The sequence below is a fragment of the Erinaceus europaeus genome, chromosome 14 (genome assembly GCF_950295315.1).
Source record: "Erinaceus europaeus chromosome 14, mEriEur2.1, whole genome shotgun sequence".
In the NCBI taxonomy this organism is placed as follows: Eukaryota; Metazoa; Chordata; class Mammalia; order Eulipotyphla; family Erinaceidae; genus Erinaceus; species Erinaceus europaeus.
Window position 1 is genome coordinate 78,160,443 of NC_080175.1, and position 20,290 is coordinate 78,180,732.

At 37.4% G+C, this 20,290-nt stretch overlaps 1 protein-coding gene across 13 annotated transcripts in view; it reads left to right on the plus strand.

Annotated features, from left to right (window-relative positions):
* Positions 1-20,290, plus strand: part of ATP11B (ATPase phospholipid transporting 11B (putative)) — a 100,707-nt gene that overhangs the window by 47,873 nt on the left and 32,544 nt on the right. For all 13 annotated transcript variants that reach the window (XR_009544747.1, XR_009544748.1, XR_009544750.1 and 10 more), the window contains 11 exons: positions 1,200-1,397; positions 3,181-3,417; positions 4,493-4,668; positions 5,108-5,176; positions 6,545-6,618; positions 6,691-6,794; positions 10,584-10,765; positions 11,080-11,283; positions 14,083-14,236; positions 16,391-16,493; positions 19,862-20,007. Coding sequence is in view for 10 of the 13 variants with exons in the window: in XM_060172031.1 (XP_060028014.1) it covers positions 1,200-1,397; positions 3,181-3,417; positions 4,493-4,668; positions 5,108-5,176; positions 6,545-6,618; positions 6,691-6,794; positions 10,584-10,765; positions 11,080-11,283; positions 14,083-14,236; positions 16,391-16,493; positions 19,862-20,007 (1,647 nt within the window). In the remaining 3 variants the exon portion in view is untranslated. The remainder of the gene's footprint in view (positions 1-1,199; positions 1,398-3,180; positions 3,418-4,492; positions 4,669-5,107; positions 5,177-6,544; positions 6,619-6,690; positions 6,795-10,583; positions 10,766-11,079; positions 11,284-14,082; positions 14,237-16,390; positions 16,494-19,861; positions 20,008-20,290) is intronic.

Genomic DNA, 20,290 nt, shown 5'->3' on the forward strand with positions numbered 1-20,290 from the left:
TATGGTGTTTTTGATTGCTGTAACAGAAACTTCATTCTTTAACACAGTTCATGCTTTTGTATTAACTTTTTAAAAAATCAGATGAGTATTTAACTTTGACTTATGCTGGTTCTTGGGATCAAACCTGGGATCACTGGGGTCTGAGACATGAAAGTCTGTTGTGCTACTGATGGCTCTAGCTCCCTGGCCCCTAATGACTACTTTTGACAGGAATAACTCCTGCGATCTCATAAAACCACTAGCACGAAAGAGTGACAAAAGGAGGACAAATGAAGGGAGCTAGCTACTGATATGTTTACCCTTGATATATTATAAGTGCATTAAAGAGTAAACTGATTTATTTTCAGTTCTGTCAGGATAATTCAGGGAATTACTAGTGTCAGTTTCTTGAGGGTATGAAGTAGCATGCAAGCTGTGACATACCAGCTTTTAAATTGATAATATATGGAGACCACCTAGAGAGTTTAACCAGGCATTTTGGTACACAACTTAGCTAAATTCCAATTAGAGTAAAGTATCAATATTGGAAGGCAAGTTCGGATCTCAAGTGACCACAAGGCAGATGAATACAGGGAGAAATTACAATTCAATATTTTACCTTTAAACATAATACATATTGAATTGTGAAACTGTATCATTAAAGTAGCCTGTTCCTATAGCATCTCTAAATTTAGTTTAACTAGCAGTTATGTTTTGAAAATTTAAATGACAGTTTTTTGCTATCTATAATTTTGAAAGATAGAAAATGATACATATACTGCAAAGGCTATAATAATTTTGCTAATGAGAGTTCTAGTTACAACAACTTTTTCGGTAGCTTCTGAAAAGCAATAAATTAAACTATTTAAATGTAACCTTTACTACTTTTACTTTGTTCAAGAGACTAATAAGCAAGAAAGTAGACAAAAGAAATGTGCTATTAAAAATTATTCAAACTGAATTTTAATTCATAAGACTAATCTACTTCAGAATGTAGTTGAAAAACGGAGGAGGACCTAGGTGGGGGGGGTTAGAACAGTGTTATGTGGAAAACTGAGAAATGTTACACATGTACCAACTACTATATTTTACTGTCAACTGTCAACTATTAATCACCCCACTTAGAAATATATCTTTTTAGACATGAAACTTTATGATCACTTTCTCTTCTAATATTGAAATTTTTATGTATCTTACCAAGCAATCATTTCTCCCCCTAGATCCTGAGGTTTATTTCAGACTTCCTTGCTTTTTTGGTACTGTACAATTTCATCATTCCAATTTCATTGTATGTCACTGTCGAAATGCAGAAATTTCTTGGATCATTTTTTATTGGTTGGGATCTGGATCTCTATCATGAAGAATCAGATCAGAAAGCTCAAGTCAACACTTCTGATCTGAATGAAGAACTTGGGCAGGTAAAAATAATCTTTTTTGTTTGTCTAGTTCCTTATTTTTATCAAAGCATACAAAGATTAACAACAAATTATTGCAAAGCATATGCCAAAAGCAGCCTCACTTTGCACTGCACATAAGTCTTATTTCCCATTTCCCCTCTATTCTTTTCTGCCCTTCCCCCTCCTTCTCTTCCCAGAGTCCTTTGTTTGATACTATACACTATGTCCAGTTCACGTTTAACTTTGTGTTCCCTGAGATCACTCAATATTTGGCCTTCTCTTTTTGGCTTGTTTCACTTAACATGGTATCTTCAAGTTCCCTCCAAGATGATGCAAATAGATGACTTTAGGGAATCAGGCAGTAGCACAGCGGGTTAAGTGCACGTGGCACAAAGCATAAGGACCGGTTCAAGCCCCCAGCTCCCCACCTGCAGGGGAGTCGCTTCACAGGCGGTGAAGCAGGTCTGCAGGTGTATATCTTTCTCTACCCCTCTCGGTCTTCCCCTCCTCTCTCCATTTCTCTCTGTCCTATCCAACAACGACAACAACAATACTAACTACAACAATAAAACAACAAGGGCAACAAAAGGGAATAAATAAAATAAATATAAAAAAAAATTTTTAAAAGAAAAAAAAACTAGCAACAAAAGGGAATAAAATATTTTTAAAAATTAAAAACAGATTACTGTGTTGCTTTTATTGCTGAATAATATTCTGTTGTATAAATATATCACAAATTTTCAACTACTCACCTGTCATTAGATACCTGGGTTGCTTCCAGTCTTTGGTGATTACAAATTGTGCTGCTATTATCATAGGTATACACAGATCTCTTCTGAAGGTGCTTTTATTTGCTTTGGGTAAATTCTCAGGAGAGGAATTGCTGGGTCTTAGGGTAGGTCCATTTAGTGTTCTATGAATTCTCTATGCTGTTTTCTACAAGGGCTGGTCCAGTTTATACTCTCACCAGCAGAGCAGAAGTATCACTTTTTCCACACATCCTCTCCAACATTTGTTGCTACTGTCCTTTCTAATGTATGACCTTCTCAAAATGCCAGACCCTTTTAAAAATTGGTTTGTTTTTGAGACACCATTGGCTTGAAAGACTGTATTTGCTTTAGAAATATAGTTCTACTTCAGATTATATTACCACCACAGTATCTGCCACCACAGTATTCCTCCTCCAAAGTCAGTTGACTCGCTTCTACTCTTAGAGCCCACACTCTCCACCTCCACCCACCTTGGGTAACAACATCAGTTTTGTCATCTGATTATAAAGATGTGTTTTCATTGAACTGTGCTTGTTCTCTTTCATTGTTTCTTTATATGCCCCATGTGAGTGGTATCATTCAGTATCTTCCTTTTATATAAACTTTCTAATTTCTTTTAGGGCCAGCTTAGTGATAATAAATTCCTATATTATTTACACAAATGTATCTTTGTGTGCCTTTGTTTGGTTATATTTTCTTTGGAACTCTGAGCTTCCCAGATCAAAAATCATTCTTAAATCATTCTCTTACTTAAATGCACTTTATCCAGGAGACGTAAGAGTACTAAGACCAAGAAGTTGTAAGTAAGTATTAAGGTAAACATATTACCTAAAATGCCACAAACTTCAGAGTGTATAGAGATTTACAATATTTTGTGTTACTGTTTTTTTTTCCTATTGCATTCTTCAACTGTTTATTTTTCTTTATCATAAAAATGTCAATATGAGCATATTTACATTAGTGGGTAAGCTTAACTTCAGGAGATAAAGGTTATTTTATTTAACATAGGGTTAAACAATATGTTTTCTGTCTAGGTCGAGTATGTGTTTACAGATAAGACTGGTACTCTAACAGAAAATGAGATGCAGTTTCGGGAATGTTCAATCAATGGCATCAAGTACCAAGAAATCAATGGTAGACTTGTACCTGAAGGACCAACACCAGACTCTTCAGAAGGAAACTTATATCTTAGTAGTTTATCTCACCTAAACAGCTTAGCCCATCTTACCAGTTCCTCTTTTAGAACTAGTCCTGAAAATGAGATGGAACTCGTAAGTATCTTTTAACTAATAAATAGAAATTTCATTTGAAATCATTCTCCTGGGTAGTTGATGATTTATAGAAGAGAAAGTGTAAGTGCTGGCAGGACAAAGGAAAAAATACACATACCCAGGGGAGTCGGGCTGTAGCGCATCGGGTTAAGCGCAGGTGGCACAAAGCACAAGGACTGGCATAAGGATCCCGGTTCGAACCCCGGCTCCCCACATGCAGGGGAGTCGCTTCACAGGCGGTGAAGCAGGTCTGCAGGTGTCTATCTTTCTCTCCTCCTCTGTCTTCCCCTCCTCTTTCCATTTCTCTCTGTCCTATCCAACAACAACAACAACAATAATAGCTACAACAATAAAACAACAAGGGCAACAAAAGGGAATAAATAAATTAAATAAATATTTAAATAAATAAATAGATAAAAATATATTTAAAAAATACACATACCCATTCACATACATAGATTTGAAATGTATGTCCTCTGATTCATTGTTGAGAAATTGTAGCCAATACTGTTTCACTCGTCATTTAAGGTATATCTGCCTTTAAAAATAAATAAATAAATAAGACATAGCTGCCTTAGTTCTCTGTTTAAAAAAAAATTTCTGCTTTGAAGTAAAAAAAAAAAACTTTGCTGAGAGTTTGAATTTATTAATATTTTTGAAACCAAAGGTGGTTTCTCCTTTGACTATGCTTCCTGAAAGAGATGCTCATTGGTTAAAGAGATATAAACAAACATGGCATTTTAGCCTTTGATATAAGAAGCAACCAGTTGTTGTAACATTCTTGTTCTAGGTCAGAGGTAACCATATTACTAACTATAGTTAGAGACATTTAAAAAATTCTGTTTCTGGGCTAGGGAGACAGCATAATGATTATGCAAAAGATTCTCATGCCTGAGGTTCCAAGGTCTCATGTTCAGGTCCCAGCACCATCAAAAACCAAAGTTGAGCACTGTTCTGGGGGAGTGTGTGTGTGTGTGTGTGTGTGTGTGTATGAAATGTTTTTAAAAATTCTATTTCTGACTTGCTAAATATTATTTGGAGTAGTATTTTTATCATGAATATTGTGTTTTTACAGATTAAAGAACATGATCTCTTCTTTAAAGTGGTCAGTCTCTGTCACACTGTCCAGATTAGTAATGTCCAGATAGATGGGATTGGTGATGGTCCCTGGCAGCCCAACCTTGCGCCTTCACAGTTGGAGTACTATGCGTCTTCCCCAGATGAAAAGGCCCTAGTCGAAGCTGCTGCAAGGTAGTTGTGCCTAGTTTTCAAATCTTCAGAAGAAAAAAAAAAAACTTTTAAAATAAAAATATGAAAATAGAAGAGTCAGCATCTTAAATTGTCAGACAAGATTTACAAACACATAAAGGTAGTGCATGTTAAATTTTAGATGAGAATTTGAACTGTATTTTAATTTTGTTGTCAAATTTGCATTAAGTCATATTTTGAAGAGATTTTTTTTCTCAAAAAAGCAGGAAGTATAAAAATACAGTTTGTGAGAAGTACTTGTATTGTTTTAGAGCTGCCCTAATTCAGGTTCTAAAGTATGGTGCAATACTTAGAGGAAATGCTTTAAAAATGCATCTAAAACTTATACTTTAAATAATTTACTCAGGCTGTTACTATATACCATGTGACATACTAAATGTCATCCCTTAATATCCCATTTCTTTCTCCTTTTAATATATAGAATTGGTATTGTATTTGTTGGCAATTCAGAAGAAACCATGGAAGTTAAAATACTTGGAAAACTGGAACGGTAATTTTGCATTCAATCTGTTATTGTCTACATATTAAGCCTTCTTAGCTTTGAAAAGGAATTGGTAAACTATAGCTCAAACGCCCAGTCTAGATGAAGCCCCTTTTTGTGCAACCTGAAAGCTATATGTACATTTTCAAGAGTTTTTTTTTTTTTTTTTAAGTGGAGGAGACATACAATACAGGCTGTATACACCTATGAAGCCTCAAATATTTACTTTCAGTCTCATTAGAGGAAGCCTTACTGATCCTTACGCTAGGATGGTGTCAGTGTTACTCTTTATTCACAGTAATAATAATATCTTACTATAAATATCTCATATATGTTGTAATATGATGGTTCTTTATCTGTTCCCATGCTTTTGTTTATGCACTACTGTAGTGGTTAGTTTCAGAAGTTTCTACTCGCTAAAGAAAGAAAAGCTTCTCCGTAGCTCCTGTGGTTTTATTTTTGAAATAGTAAGAAATAGCTATTTCCAGTATCCCCACTGACTGATAGTCTGTCCTTATTATAGTCATATATTTCATAATTTTATCAATTCCTGTCATCTCTCAGCTCCAGCTGTGCTTTTCCAATCTAACTAGAGCCTATTCTTTGACTGCTGTCACGTGGACAGCCTGTCTGGCTCATGTCATCTTAAGAACCATCATTTGACTCAGTGAATTTGTTTGCAATACGCAAAACATTACATATGTGCATCACTGTATATATTCATCCAGCAGACTTTGCAAGCCACACCTGACACACCTACATCAGTTTTATGGCTTCCTCAAGTGGCACTAGTTCTCCCAGCTGTGTACTTGGGCCCTACCCCAAGCTCAGAATTACTGCTGTAATGAGCCCATTACTAGTGCATATGTGTTGATTTCTCAGATGTGTTTAAGCTATGCTAAAAGAAAATGGATTGGGTCAGAGAGGTAGCTCAACAGACAGAAGTCACCTCTTGCCCAGGTTTGAGCCCCAGCATCACATATGATGGTCCTGTGGTGCCAGAAGACTCTGTAATGCTGTGGTCCCTGTTTCTGTCTGTCTCTCTCACTCTCTTCCTCACCTCTCTCTGTTAAGAAAAAAAAAAAAGGAGCAAAAACAAACAAAAAGATTATCATCTTTTCTGATGGAAAAAAATATGGAGCTAGATAGGTTTATATCCCCATCCTTGCTTGTCGACTTCTAAGTTTGACTTAGGCAAGTTAATCCTCTGAGTTTAGTAGTCTTTGTCTAAAATGATTTAACACCTATCTCCTTTAATTCTCATTGTTTAATTATTAGTGACATATAATCTGTCATCTCAGTAGTAGTTGAGATTTTTTTTTTCTTTTCCTTTATATTAACCACCTTCTATTATGTTTTGTCTTTTTCCTCCCTTAGGTACAGACTGCTTCATGTTCTGGAATTTGATTCATATCGTAGGAGAATGAGTGTGATTGTTCAGGCACCTTCAGGTAACTGCTCTCAACTTTCCTGAATTTTCATTATCTAATCTTAAGAGTTTGGTAACTCATTTTTCTTTTTAGGTGAGAAGTTTTTATTTACTAAAGGAGCAGAATCATCAATTCTCCCTAATTGTATAGGTGGAGAAATAGAAAAGACCAGAATCCATGTAGATGAATTTGCTTTGGTGAGTACAAATTTGTATGATTAAAATCAAGGGTAGGCAGCAAGTGGTATATTCAGTAGAGCAAGTCTGTTACCGTGTCAGAAGACCTGGGCTTGAGCACGGATGGAGTCACCACATGGAAAAGTGTGTACAGGCAGAAAAGGGCATGGAAGTGGTGTTATAGTGCCTCTCCTCCCGCCGCCCCCACCTTTGCTTCTCACCCTCTGTCTAGAAGAAAGAATGATAGACGCATGCATGCACTGAGCCCCAGCAATAATACAGTTGGCAAAACAAAGCAAACCTCAAAAATGTGTGTGTTAATACGTGTGTATATTTAAATAAAATATTTGAGATCTCATTTATACATTAGTGATTTGTCAGAAATTACTGAACTTCTGTTTTTGTGGTGACTTCACATTTCACATACTTCGGTTAAAATTGACTTTTAAATGTGAGTCTTCTCTATGTGCCTTTTATAGTTAGGGTACTTCTGACCGCAGAGATCTCCCTAGTTAATATATTAAAAGGGGGAATAAGCAAAAGATTATAGTTAAAACCCTCAGTCATCATTCATTAGATCATAAATGGTATAGTCACTTTGGAAAAAAGTTGGCAGAGAGCTCCTACCCTTTGCACTCCCAAAACAACCTTGATCCATACTCCCAGGAGGGTAGCAGTGATAGGAGGAAGAGGATAAGAAGGCTCTCAACTCCAGCTCCATCAGCACTCCGAGAGTGAGGAGGAAAGGGAGAGGGACATTTGGATGTAGTAACGGTGTCATGAGTGGCTTGGAGGAGAGGACTGAACCTGGAAGAAAAAGGGAGCAGTTGTGTATGGGTGTAGACAGATAGTTGTAGAGATGATGGTTGGCCTGTGTCTGCAACCTTGGGGGAACTACAGTGGCTTGTGGTGGGGAGACTGGGCCTCGGGGCTCTCTGTGGGAACAGTGTGGAATTATACCCCTGTTGACCTGTAGTTTTGTAAATCAATATTAAATCACTACTAAAATTTTTAAAAAGAAGAGTTGGCAGTTCCTTATAGAACTTAGAGTAATAGTGAATCGGACTATATGACCCAGTGTTTCCACTCCTGGGTAAACACACCTAAAAGAATTAACAACTTGTTCACCAATGTTCTTAGAGCATTATCCTGCTAGCCAGAATACTGAATACCAAACTCCGTAAACTAGTGAACAGATAAAATAAAGTCATACCCATATAATGCATTGTTGTTTGGTCATTAAAAGTAATAAAGTTTAAGCTGAGTGAAAGAAACTAGTCATAAAAGGCCACATGGTGTGTTCTGGGAGATGGTGTAGTGGATAATGTGTTGGACTCTCAAGCATAAGGTTTTAAGTTCAGTCCCCAGCAGTGCATGTACGAGTGCAATACCTGGTTCTCTTTCTCTCTCCTCCTGTTTCTCTCATTAATAAATAAATAAAATCTTTTTTTTAGTCATGTATTCCATTTACTGTGAGTTATCCAGAATTAACACATTCATAAGGAAAGAAAGTATATTAGTGATTGTCAGGGGTTGAAGGAGTTAGTGTCTGCTGACAGATACAGTGTCCCGTGGGTGGGAGCTGAAAAACCACTGAATCGCCCTTTTTGTTTATGGCACCAGGGCCTTGTACATGTGCAGTCCGCCCTCTCGGGCCAACTGTATTTACTTAGAGACCACAGCACCACTCCACCATCCATACGACTTGCCCCCGTGCCGTGCTGGCTGTTACTGCCAGGCCAGGGCTTCATGCAAGATATGGCGTCAGCCGATTCCCGGCTCCAGAGGTATATCCTGTAAAAGAGCAAATAGTAATACATATTCTCTCTCTTAATAAAGGAACTGCAAAGTAGAGTGCCACAATTCATGTGAACAGTGAAAGTAGAAAGCAGCTTTCTTTCAGCTTTAGGGTGTTATGATATCTCATTTTTGCGTTTCTACAGAGGTATGCTACATGCAGATTTCGGCTCATCTGTCTCCTTACGCTTTTTCTTCTCATTATTTTCTTCTTAATTGTTTACTAGCACACCTGTCATAGTATAACATTCATGAGAACAAACACAGTTCTGACTTTCATTTCTGGATGCTGGACAATACTGGCACATACTTGGTATTCAGTACATACTTGTTGTAGAATGAATTTAATATTTTAGTAGCTCTGATGATTGAATTCTTGCTGTTTAAAAAAGTTATTTGGGGGAGTCAGGCGGTAGCGCAGCAGGTTAAGCACACGTTGCGTGAAGTGCAAGGACCGGCATAAGGATCCCGGTTCGAGCCCCCGGATCCCCACCTGCAGGGGGGTCACTTCACAGGCGGTGAAGCAGGTCTGCAGGTGTCTGTCTTTCTCTCCCCCTCTCTGTTTTCCCCTCCTCTCTCCATTTCTGTCTGTCCTATCTAACAACAATGATATTAATAACAACAACAATAATAACTACAACAACAATAAAAAACAAGGGCAACAAAAGAGAAATAAATAAATAAATATAATTTTTTTAAGTTTTTTAAAAAGTTATTTATAGTTTTGTGTTACTGCAAACCAACAAATGCCAATATTTATAAATTTGATAATTATCATATAGTATTTTTATTTTAATCTAATTTTCTATTTTTGATTAATAGTAGATGACAGGATTTTAAAATTACAGTGTGTAGTTCCACACCCACTGCCAAAGTTGTCTTTGACCTCTTCATTCATAGAGTATTTTTAAATCCCCCATGTCATGATCTGTTATTAGAATACTTATATTTGATGTTTTCTGAGAAAAGTGTATAGCAGGAAAAGTAAATTTTATAAACTTTTAGATTTATATATAAACCTACAAGAAAAAATGCTTAATGTTTTATTCATTTTTTTAATGAGAGAGATACAGAAAAAAAACAAGTACTGCTTAGCTCAAGCTTATGGTGGTGCCAGGGATTGAACCTGGAGCTCTAGAACCTCAGGCATGCAAGTTTATTGCATAACCATTATGCTGTCTCCCCAGCCCCATAAGTAAAATTAAACGACTAGTGAAGTAGCTCCGCTGATGGAGAGCAGGACTTGGTGTTTGCAGCGTTGGTTCAGTCTCCAGCGCAGTGTGTTCTGTAGTGATACTCCGCCTTCTCCCACCCCCTGCTTCTCCCCCCACCCCTTTCATCTATCTCATGAAATAAATAAAATATGTTTTAAAGTTTACAAAAAAAATTTGAGGCAGTAGAATCAAATAAGCACATATATACTCTTAAATTTTTATAAGTAGTTAAGAAGATATAATGAAATAATTCAAAATCATCTGTTTGGTGACTTTTAAAAATAGTGTTTGAATGACCATCATGTAGACATCTTTATTTGAATGTGACTTGTGTCATACCATGACTCCCCATGAAATTGTAATCCCCTTTGCTTAAAAAGAACTCAGATAAGATAGATAAAAGTTAATTCTCGATGATTAGCACCAAGTAATTTCAGGTTTTCTCTCTCTTCACAATCCTGAAGATAACATAATATAATGTGTTGGTTCTCCAGGTGAAACAGTTTTAAAACAATATGTAAGATAATCATTTGGATCCTCTGTAGGCTCACATATTCTGCAGTTCATTATTTTTAGCAACTTTTTGAGAACCTAAGAAACTGGAAGAGTGGTGAGAATAAGTATACCATAATTCAGATCACCCGTACTTTGTGACACTTCATTATTTCCTATCACTGGGTAATTAATATGTGTGCTTTAAATTATTTGTAGCTGGTTTTTGGCAGTGCAGTCCTCAGTTTATTTCAAAGACTTCTTTATCCCCCATTAATTCTTTTTGCCTTTGATTTTTCTGTTTTAGAAAGGACTAAGAACTCTTTGTATGGCCTACAGACAGTTTACATCTAAAGAGTACAACGAAATAGATAGACGCCTGTTTGAAGCTAGGACTGCCTTGCAGCAGCGTGAAGAGAAGTTAGCAGATGTTTTCCAGTTCATAGAGAAAAACCTAATACTGCTTGGAGCTACAGCAGTAGAAGATAGGTAAGTACCAGATAATAGACAATGTCATTTTTTTTTTCCTCTAAGACGTCTTCTGCCCAAGTGCCTCAAAGTAAGATGTGCATTCCATCCATTAATACTTTATAAGTAAATGTACTTAAAATTACAATAGAGAGCTAAGGCCTTAATTTCTCTCAGTCAATATGTACAATTCTTATGGTAGATAGATATATGAAGTAGATGAAAGAAAACTGGGTTGTCTGTAGTTTTCCTTTTAAGCCTGAATTTTTAGAATGTCCCTCTGCATGCCATTCAGACACTTAAACAACTGCTAATTGCATTTCTTTTATTTTCAGACTACAAGATAAAGTTAGGGAAACTATTGAAGCATTGAGAATGGCTGGTATCAAAGTATGGGTGCTTACTGGAGATAAACACGAGACAGCTGTTAGTGTGAGTTTATCGTGTGGACACTTCCACAGAACCATGAATATCCTTGAGCTTATAAACCAGAAATCAGACAATGAGTGTGCTGAACAGCTGAGGCAGCTTGCCAGAAGGTAAGAATATAGTTATCTGGATCACTGCGTGTATAGAGCTGAGCTTATAGCTATGGTGCATAACCACTTCCTATTTTACAGCCCATGAGCACAAAATAATTATTATCATTTCTTGATGGACAAAAAAGAAAGCAAATAAAAGTACTATTTCTTGATGTGAAATCCAAATTATAGTGTGTCAGTGAAGTTTTATTGAAGCAGTGCCTCAGTCATTCATTTCCATATCATCATTGCAGACTGTTGACTACAGTAGCAAAGCTGAGTGGTAGTGACAGAACTGGTGAAGTGCTTTTATCATTTGTTACTACTGATTGATGCAGTCCAACTTAGTGACACAGGTTTACCTTAGTAGAATTTAACTGAGTGTCAAAAATCTATTGTCAGATAACATTTTATTATATTTTCATTAGTGTCTACCCATTAAGTCCAAACAAGAGAATTGGACTTTAATATCATAGTTTTAAATCACAGTGGAAGTCATTGTAAAATTAGGTAACAAAGCATTGTTTCAGTAAGTGATACCTCTTTCATACTTTCTGCTTGAAAATGAATATTCAAAGATGATATACAAAATGTCATTACAAATAAACATTAACAGGTTGAGAAAAGAAAAAATAGAAACCTGCAACACTACTTCCCTTGGGAAGCTTCCCCCTGCAGTTGGGGACCAGGGGTTTGAACCTGGGTTCTTGAACATAATAATGTGTGCCCCTACTCAGTTTCCACCCAAGCTTTTCACGATGTTCTAAGAATTGGGACATCAAAATCCTATTGTTATCTCAGAAAACTTACTTTAAAAAAACCAGCATCTCCAAGATGCAATATTTCACATAGCCAAGAAATGGAAACAGTCTAGTCATCCTTTGTTGGATGAATTGTTAAAGAAAATGTGTTCTACTTATATCTAAGGGAATATTATTTATCTATAGAAATAAAAGGAAATCTTGCTTTTAATCACTTTATACTGGGTAAACTGAAGAAAGAACTTTTTTGTTGCTGTTGTTGCCAACAGGGTTATTGCTGGGGCTCAATGCCTACACGATAAATCTACCACTGCTGGTGGTCGTTTTTATTATTTTTTCTTTTTTTCCTTTTTTGTTTGATAGGACAGAGAGAAATTGAGAGGGGAGAGGACACAGTGAGGGAGAGAAAAAATCTGACACCTGCAGCACAGCTTCACTATTTTGTGAAGCTTCCCACCTGCAGGTAGGGACCTAGGTCATGAACCCAGACCGTTGCTTGTAGTAAGGTGTGAACTCAACCTGGTGTGCCACAACCTGACGACCCCCCCCCCCTTAGAGGCAAATTCATAGAAATAGAGTAATGGGCCAACCCAGTGAAGCATACATATCACCATGTGCAGGGACCCAGGTTCAAGCCCCTGCTCTCCACCTGCAGGGGGGACGATCTGCGAGTGGGAAAGCAGGTCTGTTATCTTGCTCTCCCTCTCTGTCTCCCCTTCCCTCTCAATTTCTCTCTGTTCTCTCAAGTAAAAATGGAAAGGTGAAGAAAATGGAAACAATGGCCACCCGCAGCAGTGGATTCATAGTGCTGGTACTGAGCTCTAGTGATAGCCTTGGTGGCAATGAAAGAAAGAAAGAGAGGGAGGGAGGGAGGGAGGAAGGAAGGAAGGAAGGAAGGAAGGAAGGAAGGAAGGAAGAAAGAAAAAAATAGAGAGTAGAATTAATTATCACCAGGGCTGAGGAAGGGGGAAAATGAAAAAAAATAGTCAAAGGGCACAGACTTCCAACTTAGATGGAAAATGAGTATCTTTGGAGAATCTAACGTGCAACATGGTGATTATAGATAACAATACTGCATTGTATATGTGAAATTTGTTAAGACAATAGATATTAAATGTTAATTGCCACAGAGAAATAGGTAGTTGACTGAATAGATGGAACTAACCTTTTGCAGTATATACATTGGACACCTTATATATTTAGGAGTATCTCATTCCTGGGAGAGGAGAAGAAAACAAAATGGAGTGTGCGATTTCTGCTTTACTGAGACCCCAATATAGTATTTGCCTCGTGGTAAATGTAGCCAGTGCATAAAGGAACTTGCACTAGAAAGGAAATCTGTACATTGCTTCTCCCAATGAGAAAGAATTACTAACAAAGGAGTGTGAAGACAAACAGTTGAGTGTAATCATGTGCTAGGTAATATTTGCATACTGTTGCAAATGTCTTATCTCCTGACAACAGTTTGCTCACATGCCAGTAAACAGACCTACTTTGAATAGCACTCAATACATATACTTTGAATGGCACTCAAAGACCATTAGAGAGTTACCCCAACGTGATATTGAGCATTTCCATCCATTGCAGGGCTTACTCTCGGGAGGCAGTTAGGATTCTTTCCCCTGTAGATATGTGGCAAGTCTAAGTCATGACTTTTCCTGAATATTACTGATTTTATTTCATTTAATCTCTCAGAGTAAAATGGTTTGCTAATGATCTTGGTTTTTGTAAGACTTCATACTCTTAATTTGGGAGAATATTCTCAGATTATGTATTACTATTCACATTTTAGAAAAGATTAGTATTATATCTATGTAACAACTTACTGCAAAATTGAATTTCACTTGTTTTACTTATACTAATAACTTATATTAGTTCTGTTTAATGTTAGCTTTTAGTAGTGTAATTTAATTTGTTCCATGTCATAATCAGTTTTCTAACAATAAAATCTGTGGATAAGTTGACTAAAAGACTATTAATCTCTTCTTTACTGTATGAGTATAGATAATATATCTTCAAATTATATTACAGGAGATAAAATTATCCTCTCTTTTAGAATCACAGAAGATCATGTAATTCAGCATGGGTTGGTGGTGGATGGAACCAGCCTGTCTCTTGCACTCAGGGAGCATGAAAAGCTGTTCATGGAAGTTTGCAGAAATTGCTCCGCTGTACTGTGCTGTCGAATGGCGCCGCTGCAGAAAGCAAAGGCATGTTCATGTTACCAGAGTTCAGTGGAGGTTTATGGGCAGTTTGCGTGCCTGCGTCCCAGAGGCTACAAATCTTATCCCAGGCCAGCCATGCACCAGAGCTGAGTACTGCTCTGGTTTCTCTCTCTTTCATGAATAATTTTTTAGAATATTTATTTATTATTTTTTATTGCCCTTGTTTTATTGTTATATTCGTTGTTGGTTAGGACAGAGAGAAATGGAGAGAGGAGGGGAAGACAGAGACGGGGAGAGAAAGATAGACACCTGCAGGACTGCTTCACTGCTTGTGAAGCGACCCCCCTGCAACTGGGAAGCTGGGGGCTGGAACTGGGATCCTTAAGCTGGTCCTCGCACTTTGCGCCACCTGCACTTAACTCGCTATGCTACCACTTGACTCCCCATAAATAATTTTTAATGGTATTAGGTATCAAGCTATTTTTTTTCCATTTTTGTTTTTGTTGGATAAGACAGAGAGAGATTGAGAGGGGAGGGGAGAGAAGGATAAACACCTGCAGACCTTCTCCACCACTTGTGAAGTGACCCCCACCCCCCACCCCCACAGTGGGGACCCGGAGGCTCAAACCCAGATCCTTGCACTGGTCCCTGCACTTCTTACTATTGCGCTTAGCCCGGTGCATCACCACCCGGCCCCATCAAGCTATTTTTAAGGTTGTATCATTTGCTGCTATGCAGTATGTGACTCTGCTGTGAATCAGTCATATTATTGATTAGGAATTTTTAAGCATGACCAAAGTAAAGGACTCTGTGGGGGTCAAGAGGGCTTTCAGGTCCCGGTCCATATGGTGCAGGAGGCCTTAGGCTGGGGGGGTGAGAGGTTTGGAGAACCTGAGAAATTCTACACATGTACCAACAACTGTATCTACTGTAAACCATTAATCCCCCCAACAAAATAATATGAAAAAATAAATATGTATATTAGACCGTTGGGACTTGCAGAGTGAATATTAAAGTTTCCACTTTTCATAATGGTCTTAAGAGTGTATGAAGGGTTCCTACCTGCAGGAGAGAAGCTTTATGAGTGGTAAAGCAGCATTACAGTTGCCTCTCTCTGTCTCTCTCTCTCTCTTTGTCTCACACTCAATTTCTCTCTGTCCTATCACAAAATAAAAACTGTGTGATGGGTAATAGTTTGTGGTTTTTTTAAGACACAAATCTGAACCATTATAAATTAAAGTTCTACTCTACTTAATGGAAAATAACCTTTACTTAATGGAAAAAAATCTTTATCAGTCAAAGCCCTAATGCCCAAAATTAAATATAAAGAAATGGCAAAACTCAGCAACACCAACAAAAGAAGACAACCCCATTAAAAAAAGGGGAGAGGGGAGTCGGGAGTCAGGCGATAGTATCACAGCGGGTTAAGCGCAGGTGGTGCTAAGTGCAAGGACCGGCATGAGGATCCCGGTTCGAGCTCCTGGCTCCCCACCTGCAGGGGATCGCTTCACAGGCGGTGAAGCAGGTCTGCAGGTGTCTATCTTTTCTCCCCCTCTCTGTCTTCCCCTCCACTCTCCATTTCTGTCTGTCCTATCCAACAACGGTGACGTCAATAGCAACAATAATAACTACAACAATAAAACAACAAGGGCAACAAAAGGGAATAAGTAAATAAATAAATATTTTTAAAAATGGGGAGAGGACATGGATCAAATCTTCACCAAAGAAGATATCCAAGTGGCCAGCAGCCATGAAAAAGAATGCTCAAAATCACTGTGAATCAGAGAAATGCAAGTAAAGCAGTGTTGACCTACTGCTTCCTACCTGTGAGAAGGTTACACATTAGAAAGGACAGAAAAAAGTGCTGGCAAGGATGCGGGAGAAAAGAACAAGCCCTTCTGCACTACAGTGGGAATGTGGATTGACCCAGTGACTGTGGAAAACAGTCTGGAGATTCCTTAGAACACTAGAGATGAAGCTACCCAGTGAACCAGCACTGCCATTCGTGGGGATCTACCCCAAAGAACATTCCTAACATCTTAGTGGAGACAGTCTTTCAAAAGCGAAGCTCAGTGTACATTATTGCCTAGTATAAAGTTAATGTTTTAAATTCTTTACAACAGGACTTTCAGATTAGTAATATGAAAATGTTTTAAAATTAAAATTTTTGTCATAGTTAACTACTTGTCTGTCTTTCAGGTAATAAGACTGATAAAAATATCACCCGAGAAGCCCATAACATTGGCTGTTGGTGACGGTGCTAATGATGTGAGCATGATCCAAGAAGCACATGTCGGCATAGGTGATTGAATCCTTTCCTGAACTTTTAAAGTTGGTATAATTGATTATTTGGTGATCTTTTAACTTTCCTTTTGTAGACTAAAGTACAATATCAAATATGTGAATGAAAGCTCAGTGCACGGTGGTAATAGGTAATAGAGTTGATATAATCATAGTAATCCTAATATGTGAAGTCTTAACAGATTAAGAATAAGACAATATAATTGTACCCATTCTTATCCTACGGTCTTGCTGATCATTATTAAGCTAATAAGTAAAATTTTTTAAAAAAGAAAACATATGAAAGGATATGGACCATCAATTATCACAAAAGGAGAAATCTAAAATGAATACCAAATGCATGGGAAGACATTTAGTTTCACTAATAACCAAAAGAGTGCAAATTAGATTTACATGTGAGATTGGCAGAAATTACGAATTTTGATAAAACCTGGAATTAATTGGCAGAGGCTTAGAGCCTAATTGATATATATGTATATATACTATGTTAGTGGAGGTCTAAATTGGTATATTTTGTCCTACGTGACAAAATTTTTAATTGTGTCTTGTTGCCTAAAATTTATTCATTAGGGCTAGAGAAAGAGAGAGACAAGCTGGGAGTATGAATCAACCTGCCATCGCCCATGTTCAGCAGAGAAGCAGTGGCAGAAGTCACTCCAACTTCTGCACCCCACAATGATCCTGGGTTCATACTCCCAGAAGGCTAAAGAATGGGGAAGCTGTCAAGGGAGGAGATGGGATACGGAGTTTATGGGGGTGGGAATTGTGTGGAAATGTAACGCTCTTAACCTATAGTCTTATCAATATTTCTTTTTTTTTATTTATTTAAGAAAGGATTAATTAACAAAACCATAGGGTAGGAGGGGTACAACTCCACACAATTCCCACCGCCCAATCTCCATATCCCACCCCTTCCCCTGATAGCTTTCCTATTCTCTATCCCTCTGGGAGCATGGACCCAGGGTCATTGAGGGTTGCAGAAGGTGGAAGGTCTGGCTTCTGTAATTGCTTCCCCGCTGAACATGGGCGTTGACTGGTCGGTCCATACTCCCAGTCTGCCTCTCTCTTTCCCTAGTAGGGTGGGCCTCTGGGGAAGCTGAGCTCCAGGACACATTGGTGGGGTCTTCAATCCAGGGAGGTCTGGCCGGCATCCTGATGGCATCTGGAACCTGGTGACTGAAAAGAGAGTTAACATACAAAGCCAAACAAATTGTTGAGCAATCCTGGACCCAAAGCTTGGAAAAGTGGAGAGGAAGTATTAGGGAGGTACTCACTGCAAACTCTAGTGTACTTCTGCTTTCTTACTTTGGTGCCATACTCCAAACTCAGTCAATTTCTGCTTTGCGTTTCTACTTCTTTTTTTTTTTTTTTTTTTTTACATGCATAACATTCCCCAGATTCCCATTTAACAATACAACCCCCACTATTTAATTCATCATTTTTCATGGACCTGTATTCTCCCCACCCACCCCAGAGTCTTTTACTTTGGTGTAATATTATCAATATTTCTTTAAGAAAAGAAAAGAAAAAAGAAATTATTCATTAGGAACTTTTTTATGAAAATAAATAACTTGATAACGATATATATTATAAACAATGTTCACTATGTATTAAGTGGCAAAAACTATAAAGCAAATAATCACTTTTTATACCCTTATCTCCTTATATATTACATACACATGTGTGAACTGTGTGGAAGAAAAATATTCTCAAGAATATAGATTAAAGTAGTGGTTTTCAGAATATATTATATATAGGTAATTATCTTTACTGATCCATTTTGGATCTTTTTTTTTGCCACCAGTGTTACTGCTGGGGCTTGGAGCCTGCAGGAGAAATCTACTGCTCTTCATGGCATTTCTTTTTTCCTTTAATGTGGTAGGACAGAAAGAAATTGAGAGGGGAAGCGGGGGGCAGACCTGCTTCACCACTTGTGAAGCTTCTCCCACTAGCTGGTAGCCGGGGGCTTGAATCTGGTCCCTTGCACATGGTGATGTATGTGCTTAACCAAGTGTGCCAACCACCCAGCCTACCTCTTTTGAGACTTAAAGATATCACCTTAACTGACAAAAGGACTCAATTCTCAAATATATATGCGTTTTTTTTGCTATGAAAGACCCTTTATTAACACCATAGTGATAATTTCAAACAAGTGGTCAATTCTGGAACAAAGGACAGAAACAGCATTTACTTGTAATGCAATGTTCAGACCTTGGTCATCATAATAAGGATAAGATCACTGGACATATTTTATTTGCATATTATTTTATTAACATTTACTTTGGCTAATCAAATAGAGGCTACGTATAGAGCCCAAAAGTCACCACCCCTGCATGAAAGGTTGGAATCACCATGAAAATTTGTGCCCCTATAGATTTTAAAGGGACAATCATTCAACAGCACCACAGCAGTTAGGTAAGGGGAGAAGAAAAAATATATATCAGGACCAAGTGCTAGCCTAGCAGGTTAAGCACACATGGCGCAAAGCACAAGAACCAGAGTAAGGATCCCGGTTCGAGCCCCCAGCTCCCCACCTGCGGGTCGCTTCACAGGTGGCGAAGCAGGTCTGCAGGTGTCTGTCTTTCCCCCTCTCTGTCTTCCCGTCCTCTCAATTTCTCTCTGTCCTATCCAACAACAATGACAACAATAATAAGAAGAACGATAAACAATAAGGGCAACAAAAGGGAAAAAAATAGCCCCTCCAGGAGCAGTGGATAACGCTGGAGGTAAAATAAAAAATATATATCGAGAGAGCAGCCGGAGGCATTTCATATAGGCAGGAGGTGATTACACCATTGAAATCTTTCCATGTTACATGTGTTCATATTCCTCTTTTTTATTAAGTTCTGGGTCTGGCTAGATTAAGTCAAATAAAATTTTATATTTATTTCACATAATATTGCTCACTTCTCTATTTAAAAAAAAGACTATCAAAAATATTTTAGAGCAGGAAGAGGAGAGACAACATAACGGTTATGCAAAAGACTTTCATGCCTGAGGCCCTAAAGGTCCCAGGTTCAATCTCCTGAACGAATATAAGCCACTCTAATTTAAAAAAAAAAAAAAAAAAAATATATATATATATATATATATATATATATATATATATATATATTAGAGCTTTCACTCCATTAGAAATCTGTTAGCTAGTACTTCGTGCTTACTAGTATAAAAATTAATGTTCTTATTAAATCCTGAACTTTCAATACTGTTTTTATAAGAATTTCATTTTTTCTGATTCTTTAAAAATTGATGTTACATGCCTGGTATATATTTGTAGCTTTGTACTGACTATTTGGTTGACGTAGATTAAGAAACTTTGCAGATATGTCAGAAAGTTGTGCTGACCAGTTGTTCCCCTTTTTATAGGAATCATGGGTAAAGAAGGAAGACAAGCTGCAAGAAACAGTGACTATGCAATAGCTAGGTTTAAATTCCTCTCCAAATTGCTTTTTGTTCATGGCCATTTTTATTATATTAGAATATCTACCCTTGTACAGTATTTTTTTTACAAGGTGAGTTTCACAAAGATACTTTTAATTTCACTTTTCCACAAGCATCTTATCATGCTTCAAAATACACATCTAAGTTTTTCATACTTTTTATTGACGTAAGTTGCATTTGAACTTACAGTACCAAATGTGCAACATCTGTATGCATGGAGCTATTTCAGAATCGATTAATGGCATAGTAATTTGAAGTCCCAACTTTAAGATGTGCTATTACCATATAAATTACTCTTAAATATTGTTTCTATAACTAAAATAACACTTTATAGAATATACTTAGATTATTGTG